The 16,476-nt window shown below is 41.6% G+C and overlaps 1 protein-coding gene across 2 annotated transcripts in view; it reads left to right on the top strand.

The window, feature by feature from the left end:
• Positions 1 to 16,476, top strand: part of LOC108710051 (ras-related protein Rab-6A) — a 43,768-nt gene that overhangs the window by 21,412 nt on the left and 5,880 nt on the right. Inside the window, exons 2-5 of one of the 2 annotated variants that reach the window (XM_018250423.2) lie at positions 7,035 to 7,093; positions 8,380 to 8,433; positions 11,946 to 12,051; positions 15,471 to 15,582. In XM_018250423.2, the coding sequence (XP_018105912.1) occupies positions 7,035 to 7,093; positions 8,380 to 8,433; positions 11,946 to 12,051; positions 15,471 to 15,582 (331 nt within the window). Of the gene's footprint in view, positions 1 to 7,034; positions 7,094 to 8,379; positions 8,434 to 11,945; positions 12,052 to 12,152; positions 12,259 to 15,470; positions 15,583 to 16,476 lie in introns of both variants that reach the window. The other variant, XM_018250422.2, reaches the window with a different exon arrangement.

The raw sequence follows: 16,476 nt of genomic DNA, 5'->3' as shown, positions 1-16,476 counted from the left end.
CCCAATATCTATTCATTCCTCATTCTCACTGGGTTTATAGTTCTGTGTAACTGTCATTGTGTCTGTCCCTTTCTCTTCTCTGCACTGCTGTCTCTGACTCCTGATACAACTTCCCAATATCCATTCATTCCTCATTCTCACTGGGTTTATAGTTCTGTGTAACTGTCATTGTGTCTGTCCCTTTCTCTTCTCTGCACTGCTGCTTCTGACTCCTGATACAACTTCCCAATATCCATTCATTCCTCATTCTCACTGGGTTTATAGTTCTGTGTAACTGTCATTGTGTCTGTCCCTTTTCTCTGCACTGCTGCTTCTGACTCCTGATACAACTTCCCAATATCCATTCATTCCTCATTCTCACTGGGTTTATAGTTCTGTGTAACTGTCATTGTGTCTGTCCCTTTCTCTGCACTGCTGCTTCTGACTCCTGATACAACTTCCCAATATCCATTCATTCCTCATTCTCACTGGGTTTATAGTTCTGTGTAACTGTCATTGTGTCTGTCCCTTCTCTTCTCTGCACTGCTGCCTCTGACTCCTGATACAACTTCCCAATATCCATTCATTCCTCATTCTCACTGGGTTTATAGTTCTGTGTAACTGTCATTGTGTCTGTCCCTTTCTCTTCTCTGCACTGCTGCTTCTGACTCCTGATACAACTTCCCAATATCCATTCATTCCTCATTCTCACTGGGTTTATAGTTCTGTGTAACTGTCATTGTGTCTGTCCCTTTCTCTTCTCTGCACTGCTGCCTCTGACTCCTGATACAACTTCCCAATATCCATTCATTCCTCATTCTCACTGGGTTTATAGTTCTGTGTAACTGTCATTGTGTCTGTCCCTTTCTCTGCACTGCTGCTTCTGACTCCTGATACAACTTCCCAATATCCATTCATTCCTCATTCTCACTGGGTTTATAGTTCTGTGTAACTGTCATTGTGTCTGTCCCTTTCTCTGCACTGCTGCTCCTGACTCCTGATACAACTTCCCAATATCCATTCATTCCTCATTCTCACTGGGTTTATAGTTCTGTGTAACTGTCATTGTGTCTGTCCCTTTCTCTGCACTGCTGCCTCTGACTCCTGATACAACTTCCCAATATCCATTCATTCCTCATTCTCACTGGGTTTATAGTTCTGTGTAACTGTCATTGTGTCTGTCCCTTTCTCTTCTCTGCACTGCTGCCTCTGACTCCTGATACAACTTCCCAATATCCATTCATTCCTCATTCTCACTGGGTTTATAGTTCTGTGTAACTGTCATTGTGTCTGTCCCTTTCTCTGCACTGCTGCCTCTGACTCCTGATACAACTTCCCAATATCCATTCATTCCTCATTCTCACTGGGTTTATAGTTCTGTGTAACTGTCATTGTGTCTGTCCCTTTCTCTTCTCTGCACTGCTGCCTCTGACTCCTGATACAACTTCCCAATATCCATTCATTCCTCATTCTCACTGGGTTTATAGTTCTGTGTAACTGTCATTGTGTCTGTCCCTTTCTCTTCTCTGCACTGCTGCTTCTGACTCCTGATACAACTTCCCAATATCCATTCATTCCTCATTCTCACTGGGTTTATAGTTCTGTGTAACTGTCATTGTGTCTGTCCCTTTCTCTGCACTGCTGCTTCTGACTCCTGATACAACTTCCCAATATCCATTCATTCCTCATTCTCACTGGGTTTATAGTTCTGTGTAACTGTCATTGTGTCTGTCCCTTTCTCTTCTCTGCACTGCTGCTTCTGACTCCTGATACAACTTCCCAATATCCATTCATTCCTCATTCTCACTGGGTTTATAGTTCTGTGTAACTGTCATTGTGTCTGTCCCTTTCTCTGCACTGCTGCTTCTGACTCCTGATACAACTTCCCAATATCCATTCATTCCTCATTCTCACTGGGATTATAGTTCTGTGTAACTGTCATTGTGTCTGTCCCTTTCTCTTCTCTGCACTGCTGCCTCTGACTCCTGATACAACTTCCCAATATCCATTCATTCCTCATTCTCTTTGGGTTTATAGTTCTGTGTAACTGTCATTGTGTCTGTCCCTTTCTCTTCTCTGCACTGCTGCCTCTGACTCCTGATACAACTTCCCAATATCCATTCATTCCTCATTCTCACTGGGTTTATAGTTCTGTGTAACTGTCATTGTGTCTGTCCTGAGCTTTGCTACATTGATCATCTAATGGACGCACAGAGCCCAGTCAGATCCCTATGGAGTTTGCCAGAAATCTTCATTTAAGTAAAAGCAAATAGGGTCTTGTTTGCTGAATTATTTATTGTGGCAACATGAGAGGAGAGCGATGTCGTGTTTAGGCTCTTTCCTTCGCTTGGCTTGTGATCATCTAGACCTGACTTCATGCATTATTGATGGGCTCTGTGTGTTCTGTGAGTGCAGCCGGGGGGGCCGGGGCACTTTAGCAGCGCAAGCCTGGAACGGGGGCTTATTTAACCTGTCGCTGCAAGAATCAGGTCAAGCTGTTGCACTTTAATACAATCCTAATAACCACATGTGCTCTATTCATTTACATGTATAACTTTCTTCTCTTCTTAATGAAGTGTAGGGATGGTTTTTGAATTATTTGGCTTTTTATTCAGCAGCATTTGCAGCCATGTGGTTGCTAGGGTTCAAATTCCCCTAGCAACCATGCACTGATTCGAATAAGAGACTGGAATATGAATAGGCGATGCCTGAATATAAAGACGAATAATAAGAAGTAGCAATAACAATACATTTGTAGCCTTGCAGAGCCTTTTTTTAAGATGGGGTCCGTGACCCCCATTTGAAAGCTGGAAAGAAAATAATTCAAAAACTATAAAAGAAATACCAATTGAAAAGTTGCTTAGAATGGGAAGGCCATTCTGTAAGATACTAATAGTTAACTTAAAGGTGAACCATCATCCCTTTAAATTAATTTCCACTTGGATGGGTAACACTGGCCAAAAATGTTCCCTGTGCTGTAATACAGAACATGATGGAGAGTCTTCACCTTGCCATTAATTTTTTGTTACACCCCAATTAATTTCCTTTTATTGCTGCCTAAGAAAACCGATAGCACTGATGTCTGGAGCCTTTGCAGCAGTGTTGTATTCCGAGGATGTTAGCAGAGAGTTTGTTGTTTAACCACAACTCCACCTAGTGGCAGAATGCAGTATTTATGTTCAGAAAATAGTTCTAATAAATACTGGTAATGTTGTCTGTCTCCCCTACACTCTGCAAAGCTCTCTTTGCTCAATCCTGAGGTCCCTTGGGTGCTTAAATGGCAAGAAGGGTGACTCTTGAGATATTTCCCATCAGGCCTTGCAGGTACATAGACTCCATTATGTCAGGGGCAGGAATATACCATTCATACACTTTGTACTGACAGTGCCCTATATAGTAAGTAATGCTTCGGGTGCATCTCTGAGTGTCCCGTTGTTGCATTGTCCCTCCCACACTTGCACTACATTTCTGCCGTCCCTAAATAGAACTCCTCGTTACTATTAATCTTGCCTGGCGCTGCTGCTAAAACCATAAATCTACCGACTGTCCAATTAATTAAGGGGCTGCTATTAAAACCATGCGAGGAATATGACGCTGGCTGCAAAAGTATTGACGTACCCTAGAATCTAAGGTGTACCAAGGTTCTTCCTCTTGATTTAAAGATGGGTGTTGTGCTGGGAGTTATCCATTTAAAGGAGAACTAAACCCCCCATTGTGATAAGTCTCCATTAGGGCCCCTCCCCATTGGGGCCCTTCCCTTACCCCTGAATTGTTTCCCCTCTAGAAATAGTGGCCGCAAATGCAGAGTGAGAGCAGCGCAGCTCACGGGCGCCATCTTCTTCTCTTTGGCGATCTTCATGAAGTGAGTGGGGTATTGGCGCATGCGGAGTTGCAGCAATCTTCCGGATCGCGACAACTGCGCATGCGCCAAAAGAGATGGAAATTGCTGAAAGGGGAGAAAGAAGACACAAAGATTACCGAAGAGAAGAAGATGGCACCCGTGAACTCCGCTGCACTCACTTTGCATTTACAGTCGGTATTTCTATAGGGGAAAGAATTCAGGGGTAGGATGGAGGGCCCCCAATGGGGACTTATCACAATGGGGGGTTCAGTTCTCCTTTAAACATTTTGACTTCCCTATGGCGGCACTGTTGTGTTTATGGCTGGAATTTGACATTGGCTACAGGTGGTACAGGTATGGGACCTGTTATCCAGAATTCTTTGGACCTGGGATTTTCTGGATAATGAATCTTTCTGTAATTTAGGTCTCCACACCTTAGACTACTAGAAAATCATTTAAACATTTAATAAAGCCAATAGGCTGGTTTTGCCTCCAATAAGGATTAATTATATCTTAGTTGGGATCAAGTACAAGTTACTGTTTTATTATTACACAGAAAAAGGAAATCAGTTTTAAAAATGTGGATTATTTGGATAAAATGGAGTCTATGGGAGACAGGCATTCCGTAATTCGGAGCTTTATAGATAACAGGTTTCTGGATAACGGATCCCATACTTGTTCAGGTATGGGACCTGTTATCTAAAATGCTCAGGATCTGGGGATTTCCACATAAGGAATCTTTCTGTAATTTGGATCTTTATTACTCAAGTCTACTAAAAAATAATATTAAATAAAGCCAATCGGCTGGTTTTGCCTCCAATAAGGATTAATTATATCTTAGTTGGGATCAAGTACAAGTCACTGTTTTGTTATTACAGAGAAAAAGGAAATCATTTTTAAAAATCTGGATTATTTGGTTTAAATGGAGTCTATGTGCGACAGCCTTTCTGTAATTCGGAACTTTCTGGATAACTGGTTTACGCAATGAAACTTTTATAGCAATGCAGTGTATTTGAAGGCTCAGCTGCTGGACATTTATCTCCCCTATATTTTACAAGGTGCATTTGCTCTCATAAACTCCTGAGAACCCAAATTTAAAGCTTTTGCCTTTTGTGGGATGCTGGGTGCCATAGAGTATCCCTAGTATAGACACGGACTCAAAGAAAATGTGTAATGTGTACTTTCCCTTTAAATCACGGCTATATATTGCTATATATGATGAACTGCTAGTGAAAGCAGCTGAGACTCATGCAATTAACCCTTTCTGTGGCAGCTTTTCTTTAAAGGGGTGGTTCACGTTTGCTGTAGAATTGCCAATTCTAAGCAGCCTTTCAATTGGTCTCAATTATTTATTCTTTATAGTTCATTAAAGGGGTGGTTCACCTTTAAGGTAACTTTTATTGTGTTATAGAACGGCCAATTCTAAGCAACTTTACAATTGGTTTTCGTTATTTATTTCCTATAGTTTTATAGTAATTTGTCTTTTGCAGCTTTCAAATGGGCGTCGCTGACCCCATCTAAAAAAAACAAATGCTCTGTAAGGCTACAAATGGATTGTTATTGCTACTTTTTATTACTCATCTTTCTATTCAGGCCTCTCCTATTTATATTCCAGTCTCTTATTCAAATCAGTGCATGGTTGCTAGGGGAATTTGCACCCTAGCAACCAGATGGCTGAAAAAACCCCACAAATAATAAAAAATGAAGACCAACTGCAAATTGTCTCAGAATATCCCTCTCTACATCATACTAACAGGTGAACAACCCCTTTAATTATTTGCTTTCTTCATCTGACTCTACAGCTTTCAAAAGGAGGTCGCTGACCCCATCTGAAAAAACAAATGTTCTGTAAGGCTACACATTCATTGTTGTTGCTACTTTTTAATTACTCCTCTTTGTATTCAGTCCATCCTCTATTCATAATCCACTGTTTTATTCAAATCAGTGCATAGTTGCTAGGGGAATTTGGACCCTAGCAACCAGATGGCTGAAAATGCAAACTGGAGAGCCGCTGAAAAAAAAGCTAAATAATTTAAAAACCACAAATAATAAAAAATGAAAACCAATTGGCAAGCCACATATCAGTACACATGCAGTGTAGGGCAAAGAGGGCCCCAGAAACACAGAATCTGTATCTCAGCTGTTGTACCTTCTATAGAAACAGGCCCTAAATTAAATTGTAGAGCAGTTTTCCCTCGTGTGAGTAGCCTGCCCTTACCAGTGTCAATACAGACACGTGGCTGAGTAAATTTGCTCTTCTCCGTTTTGTGTGTTTTTCTACCTTTCCCCCTACATTCCCTGCTTTGTGCCAAGTGTCCTATATTTCACTGTACAATGCGTATTATTGTTTTTATATTTATTTATTACAATTAGTTAAGCATAGAATTTTTTAAAGGAGAAGTAAACTCTAAAAATGAATGTGGCTAAAAATGTCTTATTTTATATAGTGAACTTATTGCACGAGGCTAAAGTTTGAGCTTGTCAATAGCAGCAATGATCCAGGACTTCAAACTTGTCACAGGGGGTCACCATCTTGGAAAGTGTCTGTGACACTCACATGCTCAGTGGGCTCTGATTGGCTGTTGAGAAGCTAAGCTTAGGGCTCGTCACTAATTATCCAGCAGAAAATGAGCTTCCCTGGCTGTAATATAAGCTGATGCTACAGGTTTGCTGATTATTCAATTCTGATGCTAATTGCACTGGTTTCTGTGCTGCCATGTAGTAATTATGTGTATTAATTACTAATCAGCCTTATATTGTGACATTTCTATTCTATGTGTACTGTATATTGTGAGTGGCTCCCTAAGCTCAGTAAGTGACAGCAGCACAGAGCATGTGCAGTGAATCAGCAGAAAAGAAGATGGGGAGCTACTGGGGCATCTTTGGAGACACAGATCTTTACTGCTAAAGGGCTGTGGTTGCCTTGGGCTGGTACAGAAGCACAAAACATCATGTACAACATTTCTACCTACTTCTTTAGTTAGGCTTTAGTTTTCCTTTAATGAGATTTATAGAGGTAAAGTCAATTGCTGCCCACCCTTCTCCCAAATCCAGGTGAGTCAGGGCAGTAGAAATGTCTGTGGCCCAATGTCAGTGAGAGGAAATAATCTTTTGGTTAAATTAAATTTTATATTTGCAGCGGCTGGCAGTCTTACTTGTGGACATCAAGTATGTGTTCTATAAAGCTTAATTGATTTTCTCTCTCTCTCTCTAGTTGGGAAGACATCTCTAATAACAAGGTTCATGTATGACAGCTTTGACAACACTTATCAGGTAAGAGCACGTAACCTACTCCTAAACCCTAAAACATGTGTGTCCCCTGGGGGCTTCTCAGATGGGATAAGAAACTACACTAGGGCTTGATCGAAGTTACTAATGTTTCCCTTAGACATTCACTGTTGGGGCTCTAGCTCTGGACATAAGCAACATAAAGGGGAAGTACATGACTAGATATCGGTGAACATTTTTTTTTATCCTGCTATGGATTTTCCTGTACAGGGGAATACCTATACTGCCATAGTTTTATGGGATCTCTCTGTACAGACTATGAGCAAACTTAGGGGACTGTTCCTGCTGAATTGTGCTTAGTACAGGGAATACCTATACTGCCATAGTTTTATGGGATCTCTCTGTACAGACTATGAGCAAACTTAGGGGACTGTTCCTGCTGAATTGTGCGTAGAACAGGGAATACCTATGCTGCCATTGTTTTATGGGATCTCTCTGTACAGACTATGAGCAAACTTAGGGACTGTTCCTGCTGAATTGTGCTTAGTACAGGGAATACCTATGCTGCCATCGTTTTATGGGATCTCTCTATACAGACTATGAGCAAACTTAGGGACTGTTCCTGCTGAATTGTGCTTAGTACAGGGAATACTTATGCTGCCATAGTTTTATGGGATCTCTCTGTACAGACTATGAGCAAACTTAGGGGACTGTTCCTGCTGAATTGTGCTTAGTACAGGGAATACCTATGCTGCCATAGTTTTATGGGATCTCTCTATACAGACTATGAGCAAACTTAGGGACTGTTCCTGCTGAATTGTGCTTAGTACAGGGAATACTTATGCTGCCATAGTTTTATGGGATCTCTCTGTACAGACTATGAGCAAACTTAGGGGACTGTTCCTGCTGAATTGTGCTTAGTACAAGGAATACCTATGCTGCCATAGTTTTATGGGATCTCTCTGTACAGACTATGAGCAAACTTAGGGACTGTTCCTGCTGAATTGTGCTTAGTACAGGGAATACCTATGCTGCCATAGTTTTATGGGATCTCTCTGTACAGACTATGAGCAAACTTAGGGACTGTTCCTGCTGAATTGTGTTTAGTACAGGGAATACCTATACTGCCATAGTTTTATGGGATCTCTCTGTACAGACTATGAGCAAACTAAGGGGACTGTTGATAAGATTGAGGAATACGTCATAGACTTGATTAAACAGCACCCCTAAGTATTACCATGATGCCCTCTTTATTAATCAGTTCAATTTTTTTATTTTTTTAAATCTTGTGAAGTGTAATAAATTCATATTTTTCTCCACTCTGTTCACAGGCAACAATTGGCATTGACTTCTTATCCAAAACAATGTACCTAGAGGATCGAACAGTGAGTATTCTTCTGTATCGGATCAGTTTGGGAATATTTCTAGCTTTGCTCTATGGGTCTTTGCTGCTTCGTATTGATGATCTCCTGCAGCTTTGATTCCGGATTACTGTGCTCTCATCAGTTTTACATGTTCCCCCATGAGTAGGTGGCATAGGAGGATATATTCACACTGTATATTCTCTACAGAAAGCATATACATATCAAGTGAGTAGCCTCTCCGGGATGGATCCCAGTCCAGAAACATTCCAGCGAGATTCAACAGCAAGTCTTTATTTAAAAGTGAAGCGGACACATTGTCCTGTAATTACAGGAATGAATCCGCACTTCTGCCTGTAAGAGATTATTCTCCTCTCTATTCTGCAGACTTGCTGGTATCTACTAGGCAACTAGAAGGGGTTAAACCTATTTGACTGGATGATGAGCTGTATACATCAGTACTGTGCTTACTTGTAGCTTCTGCCAGTGACTGTGTTCAATACAGCGGCGAGATTCAGAGAGAGAGAGAGAAAAGAAATTAATTTCTAGTGAGCCCCCACATTTTGCTACAGATCTGCCAAGCAGCACTTTCATCTGCCCACATTTCACTATTTCCAGAGCCATATTTATTTAGTTTTTACGCTCTCCTCCCCGTACCAGTCCTGATAAAATTTGCTTCATCAGGTTATCTGCTTTCCATGCCCTCCTACACCTTAGAGTGATTACAGTGCAAATTGTCGATTAACGTTGAAGCAAATATGGACCATTTAAAGTCTTATCTGTCCACGTGATCTAAAGACCCTCCAGCATGTGCTTCCTTCAAACTGTCAGCATTGCTCTAGAACACTAGGGGCACTGAGAGCACAATATGCAGAGCCTTATCATGTGGGGCTCTTCCTGCAGATAATCATCTGGGACATTGGCAAAGCAGCTTTAATTTAGAGCCTAAATAAGCGAATAAATAAGATTCATTCGTTTGGTCAGGTCACCAAATGAGGGGATCTTTCCCGATGTGGCCACTAACAGCAGGGCGATATCTAGGCCGAACAATCGGATTACAACAAAAGGTGGCCATACACAGAGAGATCACCAAACGAGCGGATCTCTGCCCTATATACCCACCTTGATCTGGGTGATATTGGGCTGATCCGATCGTGAGCCCTAGGGCCCAATGATCGGATCATAATGAAAGGTAAACAGTTGGTCGGGACTTCATCAACGAACAGATGCGGTCCGCGATCTGACAGGATTTTTAACCCTGCCCGATCAACATCTGGCCAACTTTCAGATGGCCTCATACATGGGCCAATAAACTTTTATTGGGCCGGTTTATGCCCGGTTGATATCGAGATGATTTTTGCCCATATGTTGATCGGGGGGACCCGTCGGAAGCCTCCACACACAGACGGATAAGCTTCCGAATCAGTCTAAAGGACCTTTATCGGCGGCTTTAAAAGAGAAGGAAAGATTAAAACCAAGTAAACTTTATCAGGAAGGTCTATATAAATACACCAGTAACCCCTCAAAGTAATGTTACTCTGAGTCCTCTGTCAAAAGAAACAGCACATTTCTTTCCTTCTATTGTGTACTCATGGGCTTCTGTATCAGACTTCCTGTTTTCAGCTTAAACCTCCAGGGCTAGGGCTTGAGCATGCTCAGTTTGCTCCTCTCCCCCCTCCCCTCTCTGCTGTAATCTGAGCCCAGAGCTATGAGTGAGCAGGGAGAGACTCAGACACACCAAGCTAATAGGCAAATCCAAGGAAACTGTAGCACACTGATCCAGTTTTTAAATTGCAAAGGTGATTTATTGGCTCTTAGTACATAAATTAAGGCTTACTTTGTTTACTAAGAGCCAATAAATCACCTTTGCAACTTAAAAACTGGATCCGGTTTCCTTTGGATTTGCTTATGACTTGCTTTGACCCTAAGCAGGAGATATAATAGACTGTTCAGCACCTGAAACCCGAGAGGGTACTTTATAACAGGTAGAGCACTCTATTTTCGCGTGGAACACCAAGCTAATATGGCAGCTGCTATCCTAAACAAACAGAGAGTTTCTAGAGCTGTTTACTCAGGTAAAACATTCTACAGAGTAAATATAGCGTTATAGCTTGTACTATTGTGGCTAATCTATTGGCAATAAACTGCTTTCCTTCTCCTTTAATTTGCACATGCATGGCCACCGTAAAGCAGAATTCAACCCAAATTAAAAAACACCCCTCCCCCCAGCCTACCTGCCCCTCCTGGCAAATGCCCCTAATTTTTTACTCACCCCTTCGTGCAGATTCTGGCTTTGGAGTTCACTGCAGCCGCCATCTACTTCTCCAGTAATCTTTGTCTTGACGGCATTTTCGGCGAATGCGCAGTTGGAGTAATTTTCCTGTCCCGAACAACTGCGCATGTGGCATAAGTCTTTTTCATGACTTTTGGCGCATGCACACTGGTTAGGGACCAGAAATTTACTCCAACGGTGCATTTGCCGAAACTTCCAAAAAATACCAAAGAAAGAAAATGGCTGCCGTGAACCCTGAGGCCGGAATCTACACGGAGGGGTGAGTAAAAAACGAGGGGTATTTGCCGGGGGGGGGGGCAGATAGGCTGGGGGGGAGGAGGGGGGTTCTACCCAGTGTAGAGGGGGAGGGTTTTTTTTATTTAGGGTTGAATTCGCTATTAAAGCCCAGTATTAGCAGCATAAATCTGCGGATATCAGAAAATGGATAATGGACTTTAAAGGGATCCTGTCATTGGAAAACATGTTTTTTTCAAAACACATCAGTTAATAGTGCTGCTCCAGCAGAATTCTGCACTGAAATCCATTTCTCAAAAGAGCAAACTGATTTTTTTATATTCAATTTTGAAATCTGACATGGGGCTAGACATATTGTCAATTTCCCAGCTGCTCCTGGTCATGTGACTTGTGCCTGCACTTTAGGAGAGAAATGCTTTTTGGCAGGCTGCTGTTCAATGTAACTGAATGTGTATCAGTGGGACATGGGTTTTTGCTATTGAGTGTTGTTCTTAGATCTACCAGGCAGCTGTTATCTTGTGTTAGGGAGCTGCTATCTGGTTACCTTCCCATTGTTCTTTTGTTTGGTTACTGGGGGTAAAAGGGAGGGGGTGATATCAGTCCAACTTGCAGTACAGCAGTAAAGAGTGATTGAAGTTTATCAGAGCACAAGTCACATGACTTGGGGCAGCTGGGAAATTGACAATATGTCTAGCCCCATGTCAGATTTCAAAATTGAATGTAAAAAAATCTGTTTGCTCTTTTGAGAAATGGATTTCAGTGCAGAATTCTGCTGGAGCAACACTATTAACTGATTCATTTTGAAAAAATGTTTTTTCCCATGACAGTATCCCTTTAATAATGCAGGAGATCTATGAGGCATATATCAATTTTGGGGTGTGAACACACCCGGTTGCCTTTGAATTGGAATGAGCGGCTGTTCCCTGTGCTCGGTGTTGTTTGACTGGGATCAGCAGCTCTGTTAACAGTGTTCCATTGTTTGTCCATTTGATCGTCTCCCGTTCCACAGATCAGACTGCAGCTCTGGGACACGGCAGGTCAGGAACGTTTCCGCAGCCTGATCCCCAGTTACATCCGCGATTCTGCAGCCGCCGTAGTAGTTTACGATATAACAAGTAGGTATTTCCACACTCGCTCCGTTGACCTTCTTTTTATGTTTTTCTTTCCCACCTCTTCCCCCTTCTTCTGCTGTGCCGACGACTCGCCCCCTTGTTAGGTCCGGTTGCAATTGTGGGACACAGCAGGTCAGGAGCGCTTCAGGAGTCTGATCCCTAGCTACATTCGCGACTCCACTGTGGCAGTTGTTGTTTTTGATATCACAAGTGAGTTTGCTTCTGGGGCTTTTTATGACTTTCCTGTACTACGTACGTTTGGTGGCCAACAACACAGTGCCGATCTCTTTATAACGGACTATTACTTGCACTCAACTCCTCTCCGTATAGCTAGCACTCTTCTCACTCTTCTGGGGGTCCTACATACAGGTTTACTCTTCTGCTGCTGCAGTTGTCCCCCCTTACCTAAGAGCCGCTTCTCAAAGCTACAGATTCAGCTTTTTTTTTTTTTTTGGTTGTAAAATGCAGAATGAGTCCAGTCTCCATCAGTGCTCATTTTATGTGCTCATATAAAGATATTTTAGTACTACAGTCATATTCTCTTACTCCATTTTAGTCAGGGGCGTAACTACAGAGGAAGCAGACCCTGCAGCTGCAGGGGGGCCCAAGAGGCATAGGGGGCCCCATAAGGCTCTAATTAATTAGGAATTTTAATATATAGTGAATAAAGTACCCCCTTTTGTAAAATATAAGGATATTATAAGTTACCGAGGAGTTTCATGACCATATAAAAGTACGAGGCCGAAGGCCGAGTGTTTTTATACAGGTCAGGAAACTCCGAGGTAACTTCTAATATCCTCATATTTTACAACTGGGGGTACTTTATTTATTATAATACACAAGTTTCAGTGAGTCATGTGACAGAAATGACATCAGAACTCACCGTTTATAACTGATGACATCAGAACTCACCGTTTATAAGGATATAATTTACAGGATATTCATGGCTTTTGTGTATTATATATTATTAATACAGGGCAACCACTGGATATTTTGGGAGCCCTAAAATTATTTTGCTGTGGGGCCCAGTAACATCTAGTTACGCCACTAATTTCAGTCACTGTTACTTACCCATGTCAGGCTGGCTAATCAGACCCATTAAAGGGGAACATCCCAACGGGGGTTTCAAGGCAATTTCATGATAAATTCGAGCTTTTGGGGCATAAAACCCGAAAAAATTCTGTTTTTTTTTTTTTGTTTTTTTTTCAAAAACCCAAATTTTTCAAGTTTTTTCCCCAAACCGATTTTTGAGTTTTTTCAATGATAAATAAGGTCAAATTGTGGATTCTAGTTTGGTCTGACTTTTTTTGACCTAAATGTCAGCTTCCCCTTTAACTCTTATGTACAATTTACTAATTGAGTCTGGCTTATTAGTGGCAAGCGGGCCTTCCACGTGAGGAACATTCTAAACCTCAAAATGAGTAGCTGACTTCATTCTAACTCGGCATGTTGATTTGTGATCAGCCTAACCAGCTGTGTGTCTCAAGCAATGGTCCGTTATAAGTGGCGAGCTCTGTGCAGTGTCCGCATGCTTGTGGTGCGAGCTCTTTGTCCTGTGTGTGTACCTGTTGCATGTTTCACTGTCACGCATGCAGTGTATCACCTGTGCTGTTGCTCTGCAGCACAATAAGGCTTCAGTGTAAGTATTTGCTTTGGTTGTGCTGTAAATGTCACATACTGGGGTATTGTACTGTTACACATGTTTTATTGGGTAGTTAGAGCGATAGGGAGCTATGTCTGTTACTCATATTCCATATGAAAAGCAAAGCTGTTCTATTAACCACAAGTACTTATTAACGTATATAGTCAGGCAGGTATATTTATGGGCTTAGTGATGTAATTACTCTTTATACGGCCCTGAGTAATGTCACTTGTGTCCCATTCCTCTCTGAATTGTGCACATTATAAAAATGCATCCCTAATTTAATATATAAGGATATTAGTCACTTCTGAGTTCCCTGACCTGTATAAAACAGCCTGCAGCCTTGTGCCTTTATATGGTCACAGAACAACCCCTCAGTGACTTCTAATATCCTTATCATTTACAGTAGGGGGTACATTATCCCTTATAATACATGAGTGATACTCAGAGTTCCCTGTATAACTCAGCCTGCAGCCTTGTGCCTTTATATGGTCACAGAACAACCCCTCAGTGACTTCTAATATCCTTATCATTTACAGTAGGAGGTACATTATCCCTTATAATACATGAGTGATACTCAGAATTCCCTGTATAACTCAGCCTGCAGCCTTGTGTCTTTATATGGTCACAGAACAACCCCTCAGTGACTTCTAATATCCTTATCATTTACAGTAGGGGGTACATTATCCCTTATAATACATGAGTGATACTCAGAGTTCCCTGTATAACTCAGCCTGCAGCCTTGTGCCTTTATATGGTCACAGAACAACCCCTCTGTGACTTCTAATATCCTTATCATTTACAGTAGGGGGTACATTATCCCTTATAATACATGAGTGATACTCAGAGTTCCCTGTATAACTCAGCCTGCAGCCTTGTGCCTTTATATGGTCACAGAACAACCCCTCAGTGACTTCTAATATCCTTATCATTTACAGTAGGGGGTACATTATCCCTTATAATACATGAGTGATACTCAGAGTTCCCTGTATAACTCAGCCTGCAGCCTTGTGCCTTTATATGGTCACAGAACAACCCCTCAGTGACTTCTAATATCCTTATCATTTACAGTAGGGGGTACATTATCCCTTATAATACATGAGTGATACTCAGAGTTCCCTGTATAACTCAGCCTGCAGCCTTGTGCCTTTATATGGTCACAGAATGATATGATAATCTTACAGTAGGGGATTTATAATTCTCAGTATAATACAGAAAAGACCATCACATTCGTATAAATCCCATTATAAACAACTTCCTGACATCAGGGTGATATGAATTACTTAAAACAATAGGTTTTTTTGGGGGGGGGCTCAAAACACATTTACAGAACCTCGCTGTGTCTCTGTGGATCTGAGAATCTGTAGCTTATCCTATAATTGTTCATCTGAAATCTCTTGTGAGATTTGTATGTTCCCAATATAAGCACTTCCCGGCACAGAGGGGCGCAGGGTGTTGGCTCTCTGCCCCTAATTCAGCCTTGTTTGGCACTGGTGGGTTCCATTACAAGGATAAACAATGTTGTGCCCCCCTCCCATAGACACAGTGAAAGATCAATAGAAAGCTTATTAGGTTTCATTCTGGGAAGCGCAATCTTTATTTCCCCCAATGAGACCTTGCTCTAGACACAACAATACACAGTGTTTTTACACATTTGTATTGGATACAGGAGGGATGTGATACGCAGCCCCTCATTACTGGGACCCCCAAATCCCACTCTCCTCTGTGCAGCCTCCGTCTCTTCTGGACACACATTGACCTTTCTTCTGTTCTATGTCAGATGTAAACTCATTCCAGCAAACCACAAAATGGATCGATGATGTCCGGACAGAGCGGGGGAGTGATGTGATCATTATGCTAGTGGGGAATAAAACCGATCTTGCAGATAAAAGGTAAGGACCGGCCCCTCTCTTTCCTGCATTCCCAGAAACCCCGTTGCTTAGGTCAGCTTTTTATTGGCTGCATTCATTAATAATTTTTAGTTCTTGGTAAGCATTTACCCTGACTGGATAGATTCCAATTAATGTATTGCTTTCCCACGTCTCTTCAATGCAGAGGCCCCTAAAATGTTAATAGCAATCGTGTCTCTAGACGTCTCTGATTTGAGTAGTTGCTGGAAAGGTGCTTAAAGGGGTGGTTTACCTTTAAGTTAACTTTTAGTATGTTATACAATGGCCAGTTCTAAGCAACTTTTTAATTGGTCTTCATTATATCATAAATATATATATATATATATATTAATATTATAAAAATATTTTTATATTTTTTTTCTAGGGATGCACCGAATTCACTATTTTGGATTTTGGCCGAACCCCCGATTGCTTTGCAAAAGATTCAGCAGAATACCGAACCGAATCCAAATCCTAATTTGCATATGCAAATTAGGGGTGGGAAGGGGAAAATGTTTAACTTCCTTGTTTTGTGAAAAAAAAAGTCATGGGATTTCCCTCTTTGCCCATATGCAAATTAGGATTTGGATTTGGTTCGCCCGGGAAGAAGGATTTGTCTGAAAAAGGCTGAATCCCAAACGGTGCATCCCTAGTTTTTACCCCCCTTTTTCTTACTCTTTCCAGCTTTCAAATGGGGGGGTCACTGACCCCATATAAAAACAACTGCTCTGTAACAGGGGCATAACTACAACGGAAGCCGACCAGCTGGAGGGGGGCCCAAGAGTTATAGGGGCCCTATGAGGTCTTAATTCATATACAATTTCAATAAATATTGATAAAACAGGTCATTGTTATTGCTACTTTTTATTGCTCATCTTTCTATTCAGACCTCTCCTA

Source organism: Xenopus laevis, chromosome 2S, assembly GCF_017654675.1.
Source record: "Xenopus laevis strain J_2021 chromosome 2S, Xenopus_laevis_v10.1, whole genome shotgun sequence".
Classification (NCBI taxonomy): Eukaryota; Metazoa; Chordata; class Amphibia; order Anura; family Pipidae; genus Xenopus; species Xenopus laevis.
Note: the sequence above shows the minus strand (reverse complement) of the source record. Positions and strands in the feature narration are given on the sequence as shown.